The sequence below is a fragment of the Tursiops truncatus genome, chromosome 16 (assembly GCF_011762595.2).
Source record: "Tursiops truncatus isolate mTurTru1 chromosome 16, mTurTru1.mat.Y, whole genome shotgun sequence".
NCBI lineage: Eukaryota > Metazoa > Chordata > Mammalia > Artiodactyla > Delphinidae > Tursiops > Tursiops truncatus.
The window spans coordinates 53,442,417-53,457,415 of NC_047049.1; the positions used below are offsets into that span (position 1 = coordinate 53,442,417).

Consider the following 14,999-nt stretch of genomic DNA (forward strand, 5'->3'; position numbering starts at 1 on the left):
GGTGGTCTGACCCTCCCTCCATCAAATTAAGTTGACTGGGCGGGCCTAGACTCAGAGGGGAGACCACACCTCGTGGACCGTCTGAGTCAGGTGGGAGGGAGGAAAGCAGGCAGCATTAGTAATAAGGAATTAGCAGCGGCCGAGAGCCAGACACTGTCAGCACCAAGAGAAGGGCCCTGTGGAGAAGGCGGCCCTCGAGTAGCGTCTCTTACTCTTGGTGGTGCTTTATTCTTGGCATCTTTTTCTTCGTGGCTCCCATTTTACAGAAGAGAAAACAGGCCTGGCAAGTCACCCAGCGAGACAGTGGCAGAGCTAGGTCCAGCAGTCTTCTCCATCCCAACTACAGTCATCTCTGTGGCTCGTCCAGCTGGTGCAGTTGGCTTTCGCCTGGATCATTCACTGGACGCCAGTGCAGGGTGTTCTGTCAAGCCTCAGTGTCTTGGATGTTTTGTCCCCGATCTCAAGCCTTCTGAGGAGTGATAGGCATTGGTCATGGGTTCTGGGTTTCCTGTCATGTCCTTGCTCCAGGATGGGGCTCTGTGGGATGTGAGTCCAATGTGGCCTGGCTTGGGAGAGGCAAAGGAGATGGACACTGAGCACTTCCTAGCACTCCTGTCTCACAGCATCCACTGTGTGCCGCAAACCCATTGTGCAGATGGGGAAACTAAGGCTCTTCAAGAGGAGGAAGATAGAGTTAGGGACATCTCAGGATGCGTGGTCTGTCATATAAGTGTGTGTGTGCACATGTGTGTATGTGTATGTGTGTATGGTGGTGATGTATAATCTTTTTATTTATTTATTTGTTTATTTTTGGCTGTGTCAGGTCTTAGTTGCAGCATGCGGGATCTTTTTTTTTGCGGTACGCCGGCCTCTCACCGCTGCGGCCTCTCCCGTTGCGGAGCACAGGCCCCGGACGCGCAGGCCCAGTGGCCACGACTCACGGGCTCAGCCGCTCCACGGCACGCGGGATCTTCCCGGATCGGGGCACGAACCCGTGTCCCCTGCATCGACAGGTGGATTCCCAACCACTGCGCCACCAGGGAAGCCCAGCACGCGGGATCTTTTTTTGCAGTGTGCGGGCTCTTCGTTGTGGCCCTCGGGCTTCTCTCTAGTTGTGGCGCACAGGCTTCTCTCTAGTCGTGGTGCGTGGGCTCAGTAGTTGTGGCATGTGCGGGCTTATTTGCCCCGTGGCATGCGGGATCTTAGTTCCCTGACCAGGGATCGAACCCGCGTCCCCTACCTTGGAAGGCAGATTCTTAAAAACCGGACTACCAGGGAAGTCCCAGGTGTTGTATAATCTTTCTTCTGTCCTTCTCTGGCCATACTGGTCCACTTGAGGTTTCTGAAAACAACAAGCACTCCCGTTCCTCTAAGCTTTTGCACTTGCTGTTGCTGCTACTGCTTCTAATGCTATTGACTGTCCCTGTATAACTGACAGATTCCAACTTACTTCTTTATGACACCAGTGGATGTCTCTTCTCTGAAGGCTTTACCTGGCTGTCATGGGGAGCACACCTCCCTCCAGCTTCCGTGTCCCATGACAGATGAGTGGTACATCCTTCTGGTAAAGCATGTCTTAACAATCGGTATTTCTGTGAAATATGTGTCTGTCTCCATAGCTACATTTCAACACTGAGAATAGGAATCCTGTCTTTTTCCACTTCATAATCACAGCATCTGATGCTTAGTCAGTGCCTGGGACAGACTAGGTGCTCAGTTAACATTCACTAGGTGGATGGGTGGATGGATGACTTGGACTCTCTCCTCCTCTTCCTTCCCCAGACTTGTGACTATTGTGAATGCTTTCCTAGTCTTTTAGCCTCTTGTTTTATCGCACAGAAGAAGTGTTTATGGATTGCTTGATAAATTTTAAAGAGCTGACCTGGGAATCATGAAACCCTATCCCTAGAGATAGGGTCCCAGCAGAAGCTGGTAGGTGTGCTAACAGCTCTTGGCCTTCTTTGGCTATGGACCTCTTTGAGAACCTGAAAGCAGCTCGAATTCCTCTCCTCAGTGCCATGCACATAGCACACAAGTGCGTGCACACGCAGAACTCGCATTTGCATGTAATTTCAAGGGGATCATGTCAACAACAGTGGATCCCAAATCCAGGCCCCCTACTGTAGAAGCTGCCAGCCTCAGTGGCACCCCAGACTGGCTAAATCTTAGGGACCTCTAGTCCTCGAGGTCTTGGATCCATGCTTTCTGCTTTGATGTAGTGAATATATTCTAGAAGCGAGGGGCAGCCTGGTCCCCAGCGCTTATGCCGTAGCTGGGCAGCAGGCACATGGTTGTGACATGTGAACACCTACCGAGTGAGTGGTGACCTGGGGGGAGCAGGAGGGACTGAGTGGGGATGCGGAGCCTCCCCTGTGTCTGTTCTGCTCTGTCCTGCTGCCACTGTGCTCCTGCATCCCCTGGTCCTTTCTCTCCCCATTTCTCTCTCCCAACTCCCCCTACCAAGGAGAGCACAGCCTGCTTATTAAAATCTGAATCTCCCATCAAGCTCTGGCTGTGTCCAGGGAATTGTGTTTTGCATGCCCTGGGTGAATGGGCCTCTAGGAGGCAATGGTGCCCTTGGGGGTCCGGAGTGGGGGGATTGCCACCTCTGTCACGGTCGACCCTGCCACCTTCTTGGCCCACAGGTCAGCTTTGGACCTTGGAAACAGGAGCAGAGCTGGGGTCTGACTGTGGCTAGGGAAACCCTCGGTCCAGGTGTGGCTTCACTCTCCCATCGGCCAGCTCCAGCCTTGACAATGGCTGTCTCCTTCTGTCCCTGAGCCCAGCCCACATCCGCCCCTGCTTGTGTGTATAGGATGTGTTTGTGTTTGACCCTGCGGGCCGGAGCCCCAGTTAGACCCCAGCGGGTAGAAGAAGTGCAGATCTCTTTGGAGAAGGGGTAGACTCATTTGTGAGATGAATGGTTTCTTGTCCCAAAGAGGGGAGTGTGGGTGTGTATGTGTGTGCATGTGTGTGTGCGCGTGCGCGTGTCTGTGTGTGTGTATGGGGGTGGCTTTTGGGGATAAGAAAGCAGTTGTTCAGCTGATGAAAGAGCCCCCACAGAGCTGAGACTGGGACCAGAGAATTCCTCCTCCAGGGCCGTCTCAGGCCCAGGGGCCGCAGGACTCAGCATTTGCTTTGGACAGACCTCCTCGGACGCTGCCCACTGCCCCTGCCATGACCTTCCCTGCCGGGCTGCTCCCGCCTCTGCCTGCTGTCCCTCTTCTCTTCTTGCACCCATCGCTTCTCCCTCTGGTCTGCTCTCGGAAGCTTCTGCCCACCTGCCCTAACTCCTGCCTCCCCCCTCCCACTGTGCCCTGTTTCTGTCCTGGGGGGGCAGCCAAGGGGGAGCACATCTTGTCAGGTTGAGTCAGCCCTGGAAATCTCCACTTGTGTATCCCAAACCCCTCAACAGAACCACCAACCCCGGGGCCCAAGCCCTCAAGCAGCCCAGAGAAGCTGGTGTCTCATCTTGCCAGGGCTGAGGGGCTTCTGTGCCAAGGAGGATGGTCCACGCCAGGTGTTTTACTCTGGGTCCCCTTCCCGTAGGGGAAGCCAAGCCTTGGAGGCCATTCGGGGGCTGAAATACAACAGGCCAGCAGATCTGGGTGTGACTCTCCTCTCAGCCACATGCTGGCTGTGTTTCTTTGGGCAAGTTACACAGCCTCGCTGAGCCTCAGTTTCCAGTTCTATAAAATAGGACCAATAATGCCCATCCAGAGTGTGCTTGTCAGGGATGAGACTAAGAAAGGGAAGGGATCCAGTCAAGTATCTAACACAAGTAGGGTGAGAATAAACTGTAGTATCTTCCCATCTAACTTTCTCCAACAGCCAAGCCAGAACCTTGGAGGAGTTCCAGCAATGGACAGGAATCTGATGCTTTGTTCCCCACATGTGGCATAAGGATCCCACGCTTCCTACTAGCTGCTGGGGTCGCTGACCCAGGGAGGAAGGAGGGGTGGTTTCTTCCCCCAGGCTGGTGATTTGGGCCCAGATTACCCAGAGCCACACACTAGTGGGGCTGCCCACAACCACTGGCCAGAGCAGCTACATCTGAGGTGAAATCACCCTCAGCCTTCGTCCGTGGGAACTCATCTGTCAAGTGGAGCTCCCTTCCCGCCTGTGATCATTGCACACAGGACAGTCATGGGCGTAGGGGACACCAGAAACAGTCTGGTCTCTGGGGCAACGGAGGGTTGCAGAATCTTTGCCTTGGGGGATGTCTAGCCTTGTGGAGAGATGAGGAGGTATCACCGTGTAAAGAGGTTAGAGAGAGACATCAGAGCCCCTTCAGGCAAGGGCAGGGGAGTCACAGGGTGGTCCCCACCCCAGCCTACAGCACAGGGCTATGGCCGGGAGGTCAGGAGGCCCCTGGAGGGGGCTGGGGACTCTGTGGCCAGTGGGGCCTCAGTAGCACCTGAACCTGTGCTTTTCACACCGTCCCTTGGCGCCCAGGCCTGAGAAAGAAGAAGGGGTGGGTTCAAGGCCACACCACTAGAGTTAGAGCCATGGCCAAGAGCCCGGTCCTGCAGGGGTTTGGACCCAGAGTGGGCATCCCAGGGGTGGACAGCAAGTGCAGGCCTGGAGGGAAAAGAGCGGTTGCGGGTGGGACAGTAAGGGGAGCAGCTTCGTTGTTGCAGAGTTAGGGGCTGACTGACGAAGGGGAGCCCTGCCCAGCCTTGCCCTCCAGCCACAGACGGCAGGACTCGGGAGAGGCGGCGACCTCGTGGATGAAGTGCCTTCTGTGGACCAGGCTCTGCGGGCATCTTTCAGTACCTGGAGTCTGGACCTTGAAGAAGCAGGCTGGCAGAGGTCATCAAGTGTGCACTGCTCCCCTGGTCCGTGTTACATTTTACACGTGGGAAACCCGAAAGGCCAGGGCCCTGGCTCCACAGACAGAGGGAGGGAGCTCTGTGTGTCCTGGCCTCTGCTCTGGCCGGTCCCCACAGGCCGTGGAAATGTCCGAGAGACCAGCTTGCCTTTCACCTCCATGGCCCGAGCTCCTTGGAGCTTTGGAGAGGAAATAGCTTGCTGCCCCACCTGCCCGCCCAGCCGGCCGGCAAGCAGGACTCCTGGCCCTTAGGCCTGGCTGTGTGCTCTGGTCTGTGCCCCCGGGCCTCGCTGGGCCTCAGTTTCTCCATTGTAACTTGAGAGTGAGGTTGGGTCAGTTGACTGTTCCGCCTTTCGTCCTTTCGTGGTGTCGTCTTGAATGGTGGCGGGGGGAAGGGAGCTGGAGCGCCCGTGAGGGCCAGGCCGGAGCACACTGGTCGGCGATGAGGGGAGCTCTGGCCTCGCTTCTCTGACCCGCAGCTGCCTGTGTGACCCTCCTGAGGGGCAAAGCTGTGCCCCATCTGAGGCTATGGGGGGGATGTCAAGCTGCCGGGGAGAGGACAGCCTGCTCGGAGGCCTCTGGCTGCCCAGGGATACCCACGGGGCCACCGTGGGCAGGGGTGTGTGGCCACAAGATGGGGGAGAGGTTTTTTCAGGGTGTAATTAGTTCTCTTCTGGCTCCCACCAAACTTCCCCTTCCTCTTGACAAGTGGCTGCCAAAACAGCCCTGATTCCTGTGGACTTGCTTCAATCTTATCCAGAAAAAAAAAAAAAAAAAAAAGAAAAGAAAAGAGAAAAAAAATAAGAGGGTTGTTATTTGTGAAGTTGCATTTCCCAGCCATGAGGGTGAGTCACACCCTTTGGAGCTTCAAGTTTCTTGTTTGGATGAACTTTTCTCTGGGAGGCTGGGGCGATACTGCCCTCCCCCAGACCAGTTCTGGTGGGGAGAGGTCTAGAGACAAGCCAAGGAGAGACCTTGATAGCTGGAAAGTCCAGGTGCTCCCAAGGCCAGGTAGGGCCGGACAGGTTGTACCTGAGCTGCCCCAGGGGAGCTTTAAAATGCAGACTTGGGCTTCGGGGAGTTAGTGTTTAACAGGGACAGAGTTTCAGTTTGGAATAAAGAAAAATTTCTGGAGATGGGTTCTGGTGAGGGTTGTGCGATAAAGTGTGTGAATGTCCTTAATGCCACTGAACTGCACACTTAAAAATTGTTAGAAGGGTAGGTTTTATGTAATGGATATTTTACTGCAATGAAACAATGCAGTAGATTTGGGGTCCTTATTCCTAGGTGGCTGCTTTGGTAGGTCTGAGGTGGGACCCAGAAAACTGTATTTGTTAAAAGTGTCCCAGGCCATTCAATACAAGGTTGGACACACTCATCTAATCTGTAGAATGGGGACAGTGGCTCCTAGGGCTGTGGTGAGCGTCAGCTATCTTAACACGTGTAAAGTTTCCAGCACCAGGGACATTCAAGTGCTCGGTATATGTTACTATTATCATCTAATCCCACTTCCTTTGGGACCTTCCCCACATCCTTTAAGGTTGTCCAGTCTTGGCTCGCATACCTCCAGGGATGGGGGACCCTCTGCCTTTCAGGATGGACCATCTGGGGCCATCTGAGAGCTGGAGAGTTGCCCTGAGACTTGGTGCAGTTTTGTGTGGGATCTTTCACAGTAGCCCTGGGCAGTGGTAGAGCAGAAATGGTCATTAGGACCCTCTGAGTTCAGTGCCCAGTCACTGCAAACTGACTGTGTGTTGGGCCTGGCTGCCCTGGATGTGGTGTCTCTGTCTTTCCTTCCAGATCCCAGGCTGTGGTCTAAACCTACATGGGAGAGAACAGAGGCCCAGAGAGGGAAAGGGCTGGCCCAGGGTCACATAGCAGGGTGTCCAGGGAGCCAAGAAGAGTGACGGCTGTGTCCTCTAGGGAGGAGTGCCGGACCCCCCAGAGGCGTACATGTGTGGGGGTGGGATCTGTCCTGGTTGGACGAGGGGTGTCTGATCCCCTGGGGCCAGCTCTCAGCTCACCTCCCTGCCTTCCCACACTGAGGGGACACAGAAAGCACTGTCCCTACCCTGGGCTCCTTCTGCCCCATCTTTGTAAGGGAGCCTGAGGCAACTTCCTCTCGGTGGCTCTCCTCCCCTGTGAGCCTGGGGACCCCCAAGAACAAGGCTGTGTTGTCTCTCCAACAAGTCTCCCCAGGGTCTGTAGTTCACTGCTGGGGTTCTTGGACACCTTAGCTGGGGCCAGGTGTGCCCAAGCCCCATGCCCAGGTATGTCATCAGCCTCCTGGGGAAGCTGCCTCTTTCCAGCCTTGGCCTGGCCCCAGGAGAGGGGCCCACGGCCATTCCCTGCCAGCCTCACCGCAGGCCCCACCTTTGCTAAATTCCAGTGTGCCCGGCCGCCCAGAGCCCGTGACTCCTATAAATAGAAGCTGTATACACCAGGAGGGGGCCTGGGCCACGTCTACTTTGAAGCCAGGCAAGACATCTGGTTCCTGTCAACTGGAGGTGGGAGAGGTGAGAGAGGTGGGCCACTTCCTCCCCGGGCTTCCAGAGAGCTGGCCTGGGCCGGGACAAGGGCTCCCCGGAACACAGTGTGCACAGGCCTGGGGCTGCAGGAGACCAGGCAAAATGCTGCACTTCAGTCTCCTCTTCTGTACTGTGGAAACAATGCTGCGAGCTGATGTCTCAAGTCACCCCACTAGGACGTGGCAGAGCCCCGGCTCTAACAGGTTGCTTTGTGCCGTACGTCTTACCCCTGGCAGTGTGTAGAGAGCTATGATCATTGTCATCACCATCCCCATATACTGAGTGCTTCCTCAGGGCCCGGCAGGAAATAAAGGGCTTTACATTCTTGGCCTCACGTTAGCCTCATAGAAACCCTTGGAGGTAGCTATCGTTATTCCCATTTACTGGATGGGGCCACTGAGGCCCCGCGTGGCTAACTGGCTTGTCCTCGGATGGACAACTAGAGGTAGGACTTGAATGCAGCCTCCAGGAAGCTGGAGCCCTCAGGCGGCTGAAGGGTCACTATGAATTCGTGTGTGTGCGTGTGCGTGTGCGTGTGTGTGTACGGGCCTGTGGAGGTTCCCAGGAGGCCACAGCGCCGTAAGTGGCCAGGCCTCCAGAGCCCTCACAGCCTCTGTCCCCTGCAGGCGCTGAGCAGCAGCGTGTACAAGAGCGCCTCGCCCTACGGCTCCCTCAACAACATCGCCGACGGCCTCAGCTCCCTCACCGAGCACTTCTCCGAGCTGACCCTCACCTCTGAGACCCGCAAGCCCAGCAAGCGGCCCCCGCCCAACTACCTGTGCCACCTGTGCTTCAACAAAGGACACTACATCAAGGACTGCCCCCAGGTAAGGCAGCCCGGCCCGGTGGGGCTCAGGGCCCCTGCTGACCTGGGAGCCCTGTGTCCCCCCAGGGCCCCTTCCGCGAGCGCCTGGCCCCGGGGCTGCTGGTCGCCACCCTTTTGTCCTCTCTGGTTTTTCTGAGGCAGGCTGGCTGGTATGGATGGGACAGAGCCCCCAGCTTGGTGCTGCGCTGGCCGGTCAGCAATCTGGGTGGGGGACCCCAGAATGAGGTTCTGGGCCTTCGAGTCCCCCCAGTCGTCCTGCCGAGGTGGGTCCTGTTACCGTGGGGCAGGAGGGGGCCAGCAGCATCTTCACCGCTCTCCCGAGAGCCCGCCGCCTCCCGCTCACAGGGAAGGAATGTGGGCTCTGGGCCAGGGATCCAGATGTGCGCCCCCCTCCCCCAGGCCCCCGCCTCTGCCTCCTCTGCAGCCTGCTCCCGTGAGGGGGAGGGGGCACCCTGCCCGCGCCCTGTGTCCCCGGGATAGGTCTAGGTGAAGGCCTCGGGCACCGTGGGCTGAGTGTCGCTCCCTTGGGGTGGGAAGGGGGTTGGGAGACCAAGGCTTCAGGAGCAGCCCCGTCTCTCACCCGGTGCTTTGCCACGACAGGGTGGGGGTCCGGGGGGCAGACCCCACTCACCAGGCGACCCTGACTCTCTGACCGACATGGCTTTGGAATCCTGGGGAGAGAGAGGTTAAGAGTTGTGTTAAACACCATACGAGATTATCAGTGATTTTTTTCTCCCTATTGTTTTTTCATACTTTCCACTGTTTTTAGAACGTGGTACTACTTTTATTTTGTACGTGTAATGGAAATGGAATCCTGGAAACTCAGAAAATCCGTGTAGTCTTGCCCTCCAGATGTTGGCAGCCGAGGGTGTGGCTGGGCAGGGCTGGGTCCCTCCAGGACCGGCGGGAGGTCGAGGTGCGATTGCCAATCACCGCTCTTCTCAGAAATGACCGTGCCATGCCTCAGGTCCTGGCTGCTTCAAGTACGGCCGGCCACAGCTGCATCAGTATCACCCCAGAGCTTGTGAGAAATGCAGAATCTCAGGCCCAGCCCAGAACTGTGTTCTAGTAAGATCCCCGGTGATTCAGCCGGTGACCTCAGCCCTCTCCCCAGCCCTGGCCAAGAGAGGCCCACCCACGCCAGACCCACTGATGGGCTGCCCTCCAGATCCGCACTCCCCTGTGCCCTGTCTACCCTCAGTGTACACAGTAAGCAAGGGGCCCTTTGCATGAGGAGATCCTGGCAGAGGGTGAGGATCTGGTTGGCGCTCAGAGATGTGCCCATGGCCCACCCAGTGAGCCTTCCGCAGCTGAGCCGCCAGCACAGGGGTTGTCAGCTCTCAGGCACTCTGCCTACAGGGCACAGCAGAACTCCACCAGGTTTAAGGAGGAGACAGGCAGTGTGCTAAGTGCTCTCCAAGCATTTCATTCAGCGCTCACTTCTGCCTGGTGCGCTACGTGCTTTTAATAGCCTCCTGTTACGGGATGCTTTGTGTGAGTGAAGGTCTCACACTGGACCATCAAGCCGGTCAGTGGAGGAGTGGAGATTTCAACCCCGCAGGCAGGTGACGCTCAGACATAAGCAGGGGCTCTCAGGGGCTCTGAGGAGGTGTGCTCGTGCTGGGCAGACAGCCTGGGAAAGCTTCCCGGAGGAGAGGGGCTTGAGTGGGGCTGGCAGGTTGATGGGACAAGGGTGACCAGTATCCAGAGGCAACAGATGATGAGTCCGAGGTGGAGGGATGGCGAAGGTGTGTGTGTATTTGCGCATGCGCTGCGCTCTCCCAGATGGGGCCAGAGCTCTTCCCAATGTGAGGGGTAGGAGGGCCCCTCTCCTAGGTGCCTCTCACATTCTAGCACTGTGCCAACCACGGTCCTTCCTTTATATGGGTTACACAGCGTGTTCGCTTATCTTGTGCAGGGCTCTTAACTCTGTGGCCGAAGTAGGAGTAATAGCCCCATTTTACAGTTGGAGAAACAGAGCCTCAGAAAGGTGACGTGCTGAGGAGAGGGCAGAACCCTGGTCTTGGGGCCTCTGTGCTCTTTGTTTCCTTGAGCATCCACACCGCTCCAGGCTGAGACTTCCACGGCCTGTGGAGCTTGTTTCTCCCTTGAGCTGGTAGAGCCCCTCTTCTGGCCCCATCTCAGACTTGATTCTATCCGGGATTCCTGCAGACCCAAGGATCTCCCTTCACCCTTCACGAGGGTCACCATCCGTAAAACGAGGCTAGTGAGAACACTAACACAGAAGACTGCTGTGAGGACTCAATGAAGTAATGCGTGAAAAGTGCTTAGCGCAATGCCTGGCACACAGTCAGCCCTCAATAACTGTTGGCCAGCATTATTTTTATCTCCCTTGCATCACAATGCAGAGTGCACATACTTAGGCAAGTATTTTAGCAGAGGCTGGAATATGACCGCAGGCCCCGGGGGCATGTGCTGGGCTCGATTCATCTCTGCCAGCCCAGGTACCATACAGTACGACAGGTGCTTAGTACAAGTCTTCTGGAATGAAGGAACAGGTGGAAATCTTTGTTTCAAATGAACTATTATGTAAGAGCTGAGCATTTATAATATTTAAAAGTGAAATGCTTATTTTTGGTAACAGCTTTAATGAGTTATAATTCAACCATTTACAATATACAAGTTGATGATTCTTCGCATATTCACACAGCCGTGCAACCGTCACCACAATCAATTAAAGAACATTTTGGTCACCTCAAAAAGAAACCTCATACTCTTTAGCTATCACCCTCTGAACCCCCATCTCCTAACATCCACTAATCTACTTTCAGTCTCTGTAGATGTCCCTATTCTGGACATTTCATATAAATAGATTCATACAATATGTGGTCTTTTGTCACCAGATTCTTTCACTTAGCATATTGTTTTCAAGGTTCATGCATGTAATAACATTTATCAGTTCCATGATTCGGGCAGTATTCCATCCTGTTTTATTTTCTGGAAGAGTTTGTGGAGAATTAATATAAATTCTTCTTTAAATAGTTGGTGGAATTCACCTGTGAAGCCATCTGAGCTTGGGCTTTCTTTTGTGAGTAGATGTTTTTTATTACTAATTGAATCCCTTTATTTGTTATGGGTCTATTCTGATTTTCTATTTCTTCTTGTGTCAGTTTCTGTAGCCTGTGTATTTCTAGAATTTGTCCATTTCATCTAAATTATCTAATTTATTGGCATACAGTTTTCATCATATTCCCTTATAATCCTTTTCATTTTGTTTTATAATGTCCCCCTCTTTCACTTCTGATTCTTATAATTTGAGTCTTCTCTCTTTTTTCTATTGGTCATTCTAGCTAAAGGTTTGTCAACTTTGTTGAACTTTTTAAAGAACCAACTTTTGGTTTAGTGGATTTCCTCTATTGTTTTTCTCTTCTTATTTCCTTACTTTCTACTCTAACCTTTTTAAAAATTGTGGCAATATACATATAACATAAAATTTACTATTTTAACCATGTTTCAATGTACACAGTTCAGTGGCATTAAGTACATTCACACTGTTGTGCAACCATCACCATCGTCCATCCCCAGAACTCTTTTCAGATTGCAAAACTGAAACTCTGTACCCATTAAGCAATAATTCCCTCCCCTTCCCTCCCCCAACCCCTGGCAACTGTTATTATACTTTCTGTCTCTAAGAATTTCACTACTCTAGGTACCTCATATAAATGGAATCATACAGTATTTATCCTTTTGTGACTAGCTTATTTCACTTAGCATAATGTCCTCAAGGTTCCCTCATGTTATAGCATGTGTCAGAATTTCCTTCCTTGTTGAAGGCTAAATAATATTCCATTGTGTGTGTGTATCTGTGTGTCTGTGTGTCTGCCTCATTTTGTTTATCCATTTATTCATCAATGGACAACTGGATTGTTTCTACCTTTTGGCTATTGTGAATAATGCCGCTCTGAACATGGGTGTTCAAATATCTCTTTGAGTCCTGCTTTCAATTCTTCACTCTAATCTTTATTATTTCCTTTCTTTAGCTTGCTTTATGTTTAGTTTGCTCTTCTTTTTCTAGTTTCTTGAGGTGGAAGGTTAGGACACTGATTGTACATCATTTTTTTTTTAATTAAATGTGGGTGTTTATAGCTATAAATTTTCCTCTGAGCTGCATCCCATAAGTTTGGTATGTTGTGTTTTCATTTTCATTTATCACAGGGCATTTCTCCATTTTTTTTTGCGGTACGCGGGCCTCTCACTGTTGCGGCCTCTCCCATTGTGGAGCACAGGCTCCGGACGCGCAGGCTCAGTGGCCATGGCTCACGGGCCCAGCCGCTCCGCGGCATGTGCGATCTTCCCGGACCGGGGCGCGAACCCGTGTCCCCTGCATCGGCAGGCGGACTCTCAACCACTGCGCCACCAGGGAAGCCCTATAAATTGCTTTTTGAATCAGCTAAGAGAAGAAAAGAAATCTGCATTTATACTGTCTTTTACAATTACATAACCACCTTATCAGTGCTCCTTGCTTTTTTTCATGTGTATTTACATTACTCTCTGAGGTCCCTTACTTTCAGCCTGAAGAAGTTCCTTTAGTATTTCTTGGAAGATTGGTGTGCTAGCGGTGAATTCTCTGTTTTTGTTTATTTACCTGAGAATGTCTTTATCTCACTTTCATTTTTTAAAGATTTCTTTGTTGGGTATAAAATTCTTGGCTGACAGATATTTTTAAATTTGAGCACATTAAATATGTTATCCCACTGCCCTCTGTCCTCCATTGTTTCTGATGAGAAGCCAGTTAATATTATTGGAAATCCATCGTAGATGACATGCCATTTTTTTCTCGCTGCTTTTAAGATTGTCTCCTTGTTTTAGGTTTCAGCAGTTTTACCATGATGTGTCCATGTTTGGATCTCTTCATCTTTATCATTCTTGGCGTCTGTTGAGCTGATTGGATGCGTTGATTAAAATTTTAAATCAGATTTGGGAAGTTTTCAGCCATTATTTCTTTGAATAACTTTTCTACTCCTTTCTCTCCTCTCCTTTTTGTGGAATGACTTTTAAATGGTCTAATGCTTTTAAACTCTTAAATGGTCTAACTGGGGGTGGAATGTGCAGAACACTAGGCCAGCCCTGCCTGGGTCCTGAAGCTGCCCATGGAGCCCCAGGCTCTGAAGAAGGTAGCAGTGAAAATGTGGTTAAAGCATTCACTGCCAACAGCCTGGGTAGTGGGATACAGGAACCAGAAGTTGGTAACCTGTTAATTGATTCTTTTCCAACCTTAAGGGTGGAGACAGGTGTCCAGAGTTCAGTTCATCAGACTGATGAGGCTTCTCATAGGTACCAGGTGCAGTGCAAGGGGATTGGGCACTACAGGAAGAGGGGTAGCCCCAAAAGCAGAGGCAGAAAGTGCTGGAGACAAGTTCCCAGTGTTGGTGAAAGGCAGCCCCTCTTTGTGGGGTGAGGCTGTGCCTGGGCCAGGGTCTTTCTCCAACCAATGTCAGCACTGGCCCAAGAAGACTGGGACTCAAGAATGTCTACCATTCAGCTCTTGACAAATCTGTCCCTGTTGCTGTCCCCACACAGTGTGCCAGGTGTCAATTCAAGGGTAACAATAATATGAACAACAATAATAATAGTCTCTCAGCACTGAGTTTACCACTGAGCTTAGTGTGTAATATGCATTAGCTCATTTAATTGTCTCAAAAACTCTATCAGGTCAATTGCCAGATGATAAAACCGAGGCCCAGAGAAGTTGTGTGGCTTGCCTAAGGTCACACAGCTAATGAACAGCGAAGCTGGAATCGGAACTCAGGCCTTCCTGATTCCAGAGCCCATGCTTTTTAAATTAGATTCTACCATCAGCTTTAGCGTCCAGACTTTGATCTCCACCATCATTCTCAGAAAGGGTTCTTTAGAAAATGGGTTGCTGGAAATAAAGAGGGACAAAGACAATGTGGGCAAAAGCCATATCAGGCCTGGTCTGGCCAAGTCATTGCGTCTTGTTAGAGTCGAACGCTGGTCCAGCCCCAGGGTTTCTGTTGCCCCAGTGCAGTCAAGAAGGCCACTTGTGGCTGAGGCTGCCAGCTCTGGTGACTGCAGAAATCCCAGGTGGCTGTAGGGGCGTCATGGGTGCTCTCTGTTAGGCCTGCCTGCAGGGTCACCTGTGTGTCTCATGCTGGCTTCTGCACACTGGTGTGGCAGGACCTGTTCCGCGTCAGCCGCGCTTGCCTGCATGGGTATGTGTGTTTGTGGTGGGACCTTGGCTCACTGCCACATCCGTGCCCAGCACACACAATCTGCCAGGACAGAGCTGGGCCCAGCACTCAGTACCATTGCCCAGCCTTTCCTGAGCTCCTACTGTGTGTCAGGCCTGTGCTGGATAAAGCTCTACCTTCGTCCTCAGTGGAACAGAGCGGACAACAGAAACGCTGTTGACCATTTAGGGTGACCAGGGCCGCGGTTAAGGTTTGCAGTGAGATACCACCTCTGCCTGGGGGTTCATGGGAGACCTCAGAGAGGAGGCATCTGAGTCTGGAGCAGGGAAGGTTTCCAAGGAAGCGTGTAAATAGTGGGAATTTGCCTTCCGGGAACCCCGAGCCCTTGGCAAAGGCTAGCACTCTGGGTGCCTGAGGGGAGGGGTGGGAGATGTGGCTGCAGCAGGTGGTGAAAGACCTGTGTGCCAGGCTGCACAAACTTGGACTTTCTCTGGAGGGCAAGAAGAAGCCATCCAAGGCTTTTAGGTGACATGCTCGGATTGGCATTTTGAAAGATCATACTGGTGGCAGTTGGGAGGCCCGGCTGGAAGAGGCAAGAGTGCAGACGAAACCAGTCTAGGAACGTGGCTAGATGATAAGAC

General features: G+C 52.6%; 1 protein-coding gene across 3 annotated transcripts in view; it reads left to right on the top strand.

Annotated features, from left to right (window-relative positions):
• ZCCHC24 (zinc finger CCHC-type containing 24) overlaps positions 1-14,999 on the top strand; it is a 72,749-nt gene that overhangs the window by 4,628 nt on the left and 53,122 nt on the right. For 2 of the 3 annotated variants that reach the window (XM_073793400.1, XM_033842424.2), the window contains exon 2: positions 7,986-8,186. In XM_073793400.1, coding sequence (XP_073649501.1) covers positions 7,986-8,186 — 201 coding nt within the window. Of the gene's footprint in view, positions 1-7,985; positions 8,187-8,326; positions 11,172-14,999 lie in introns of those variants that run through there. The other variant, XM_033842422.2, reaches the window with a different exon arrangement.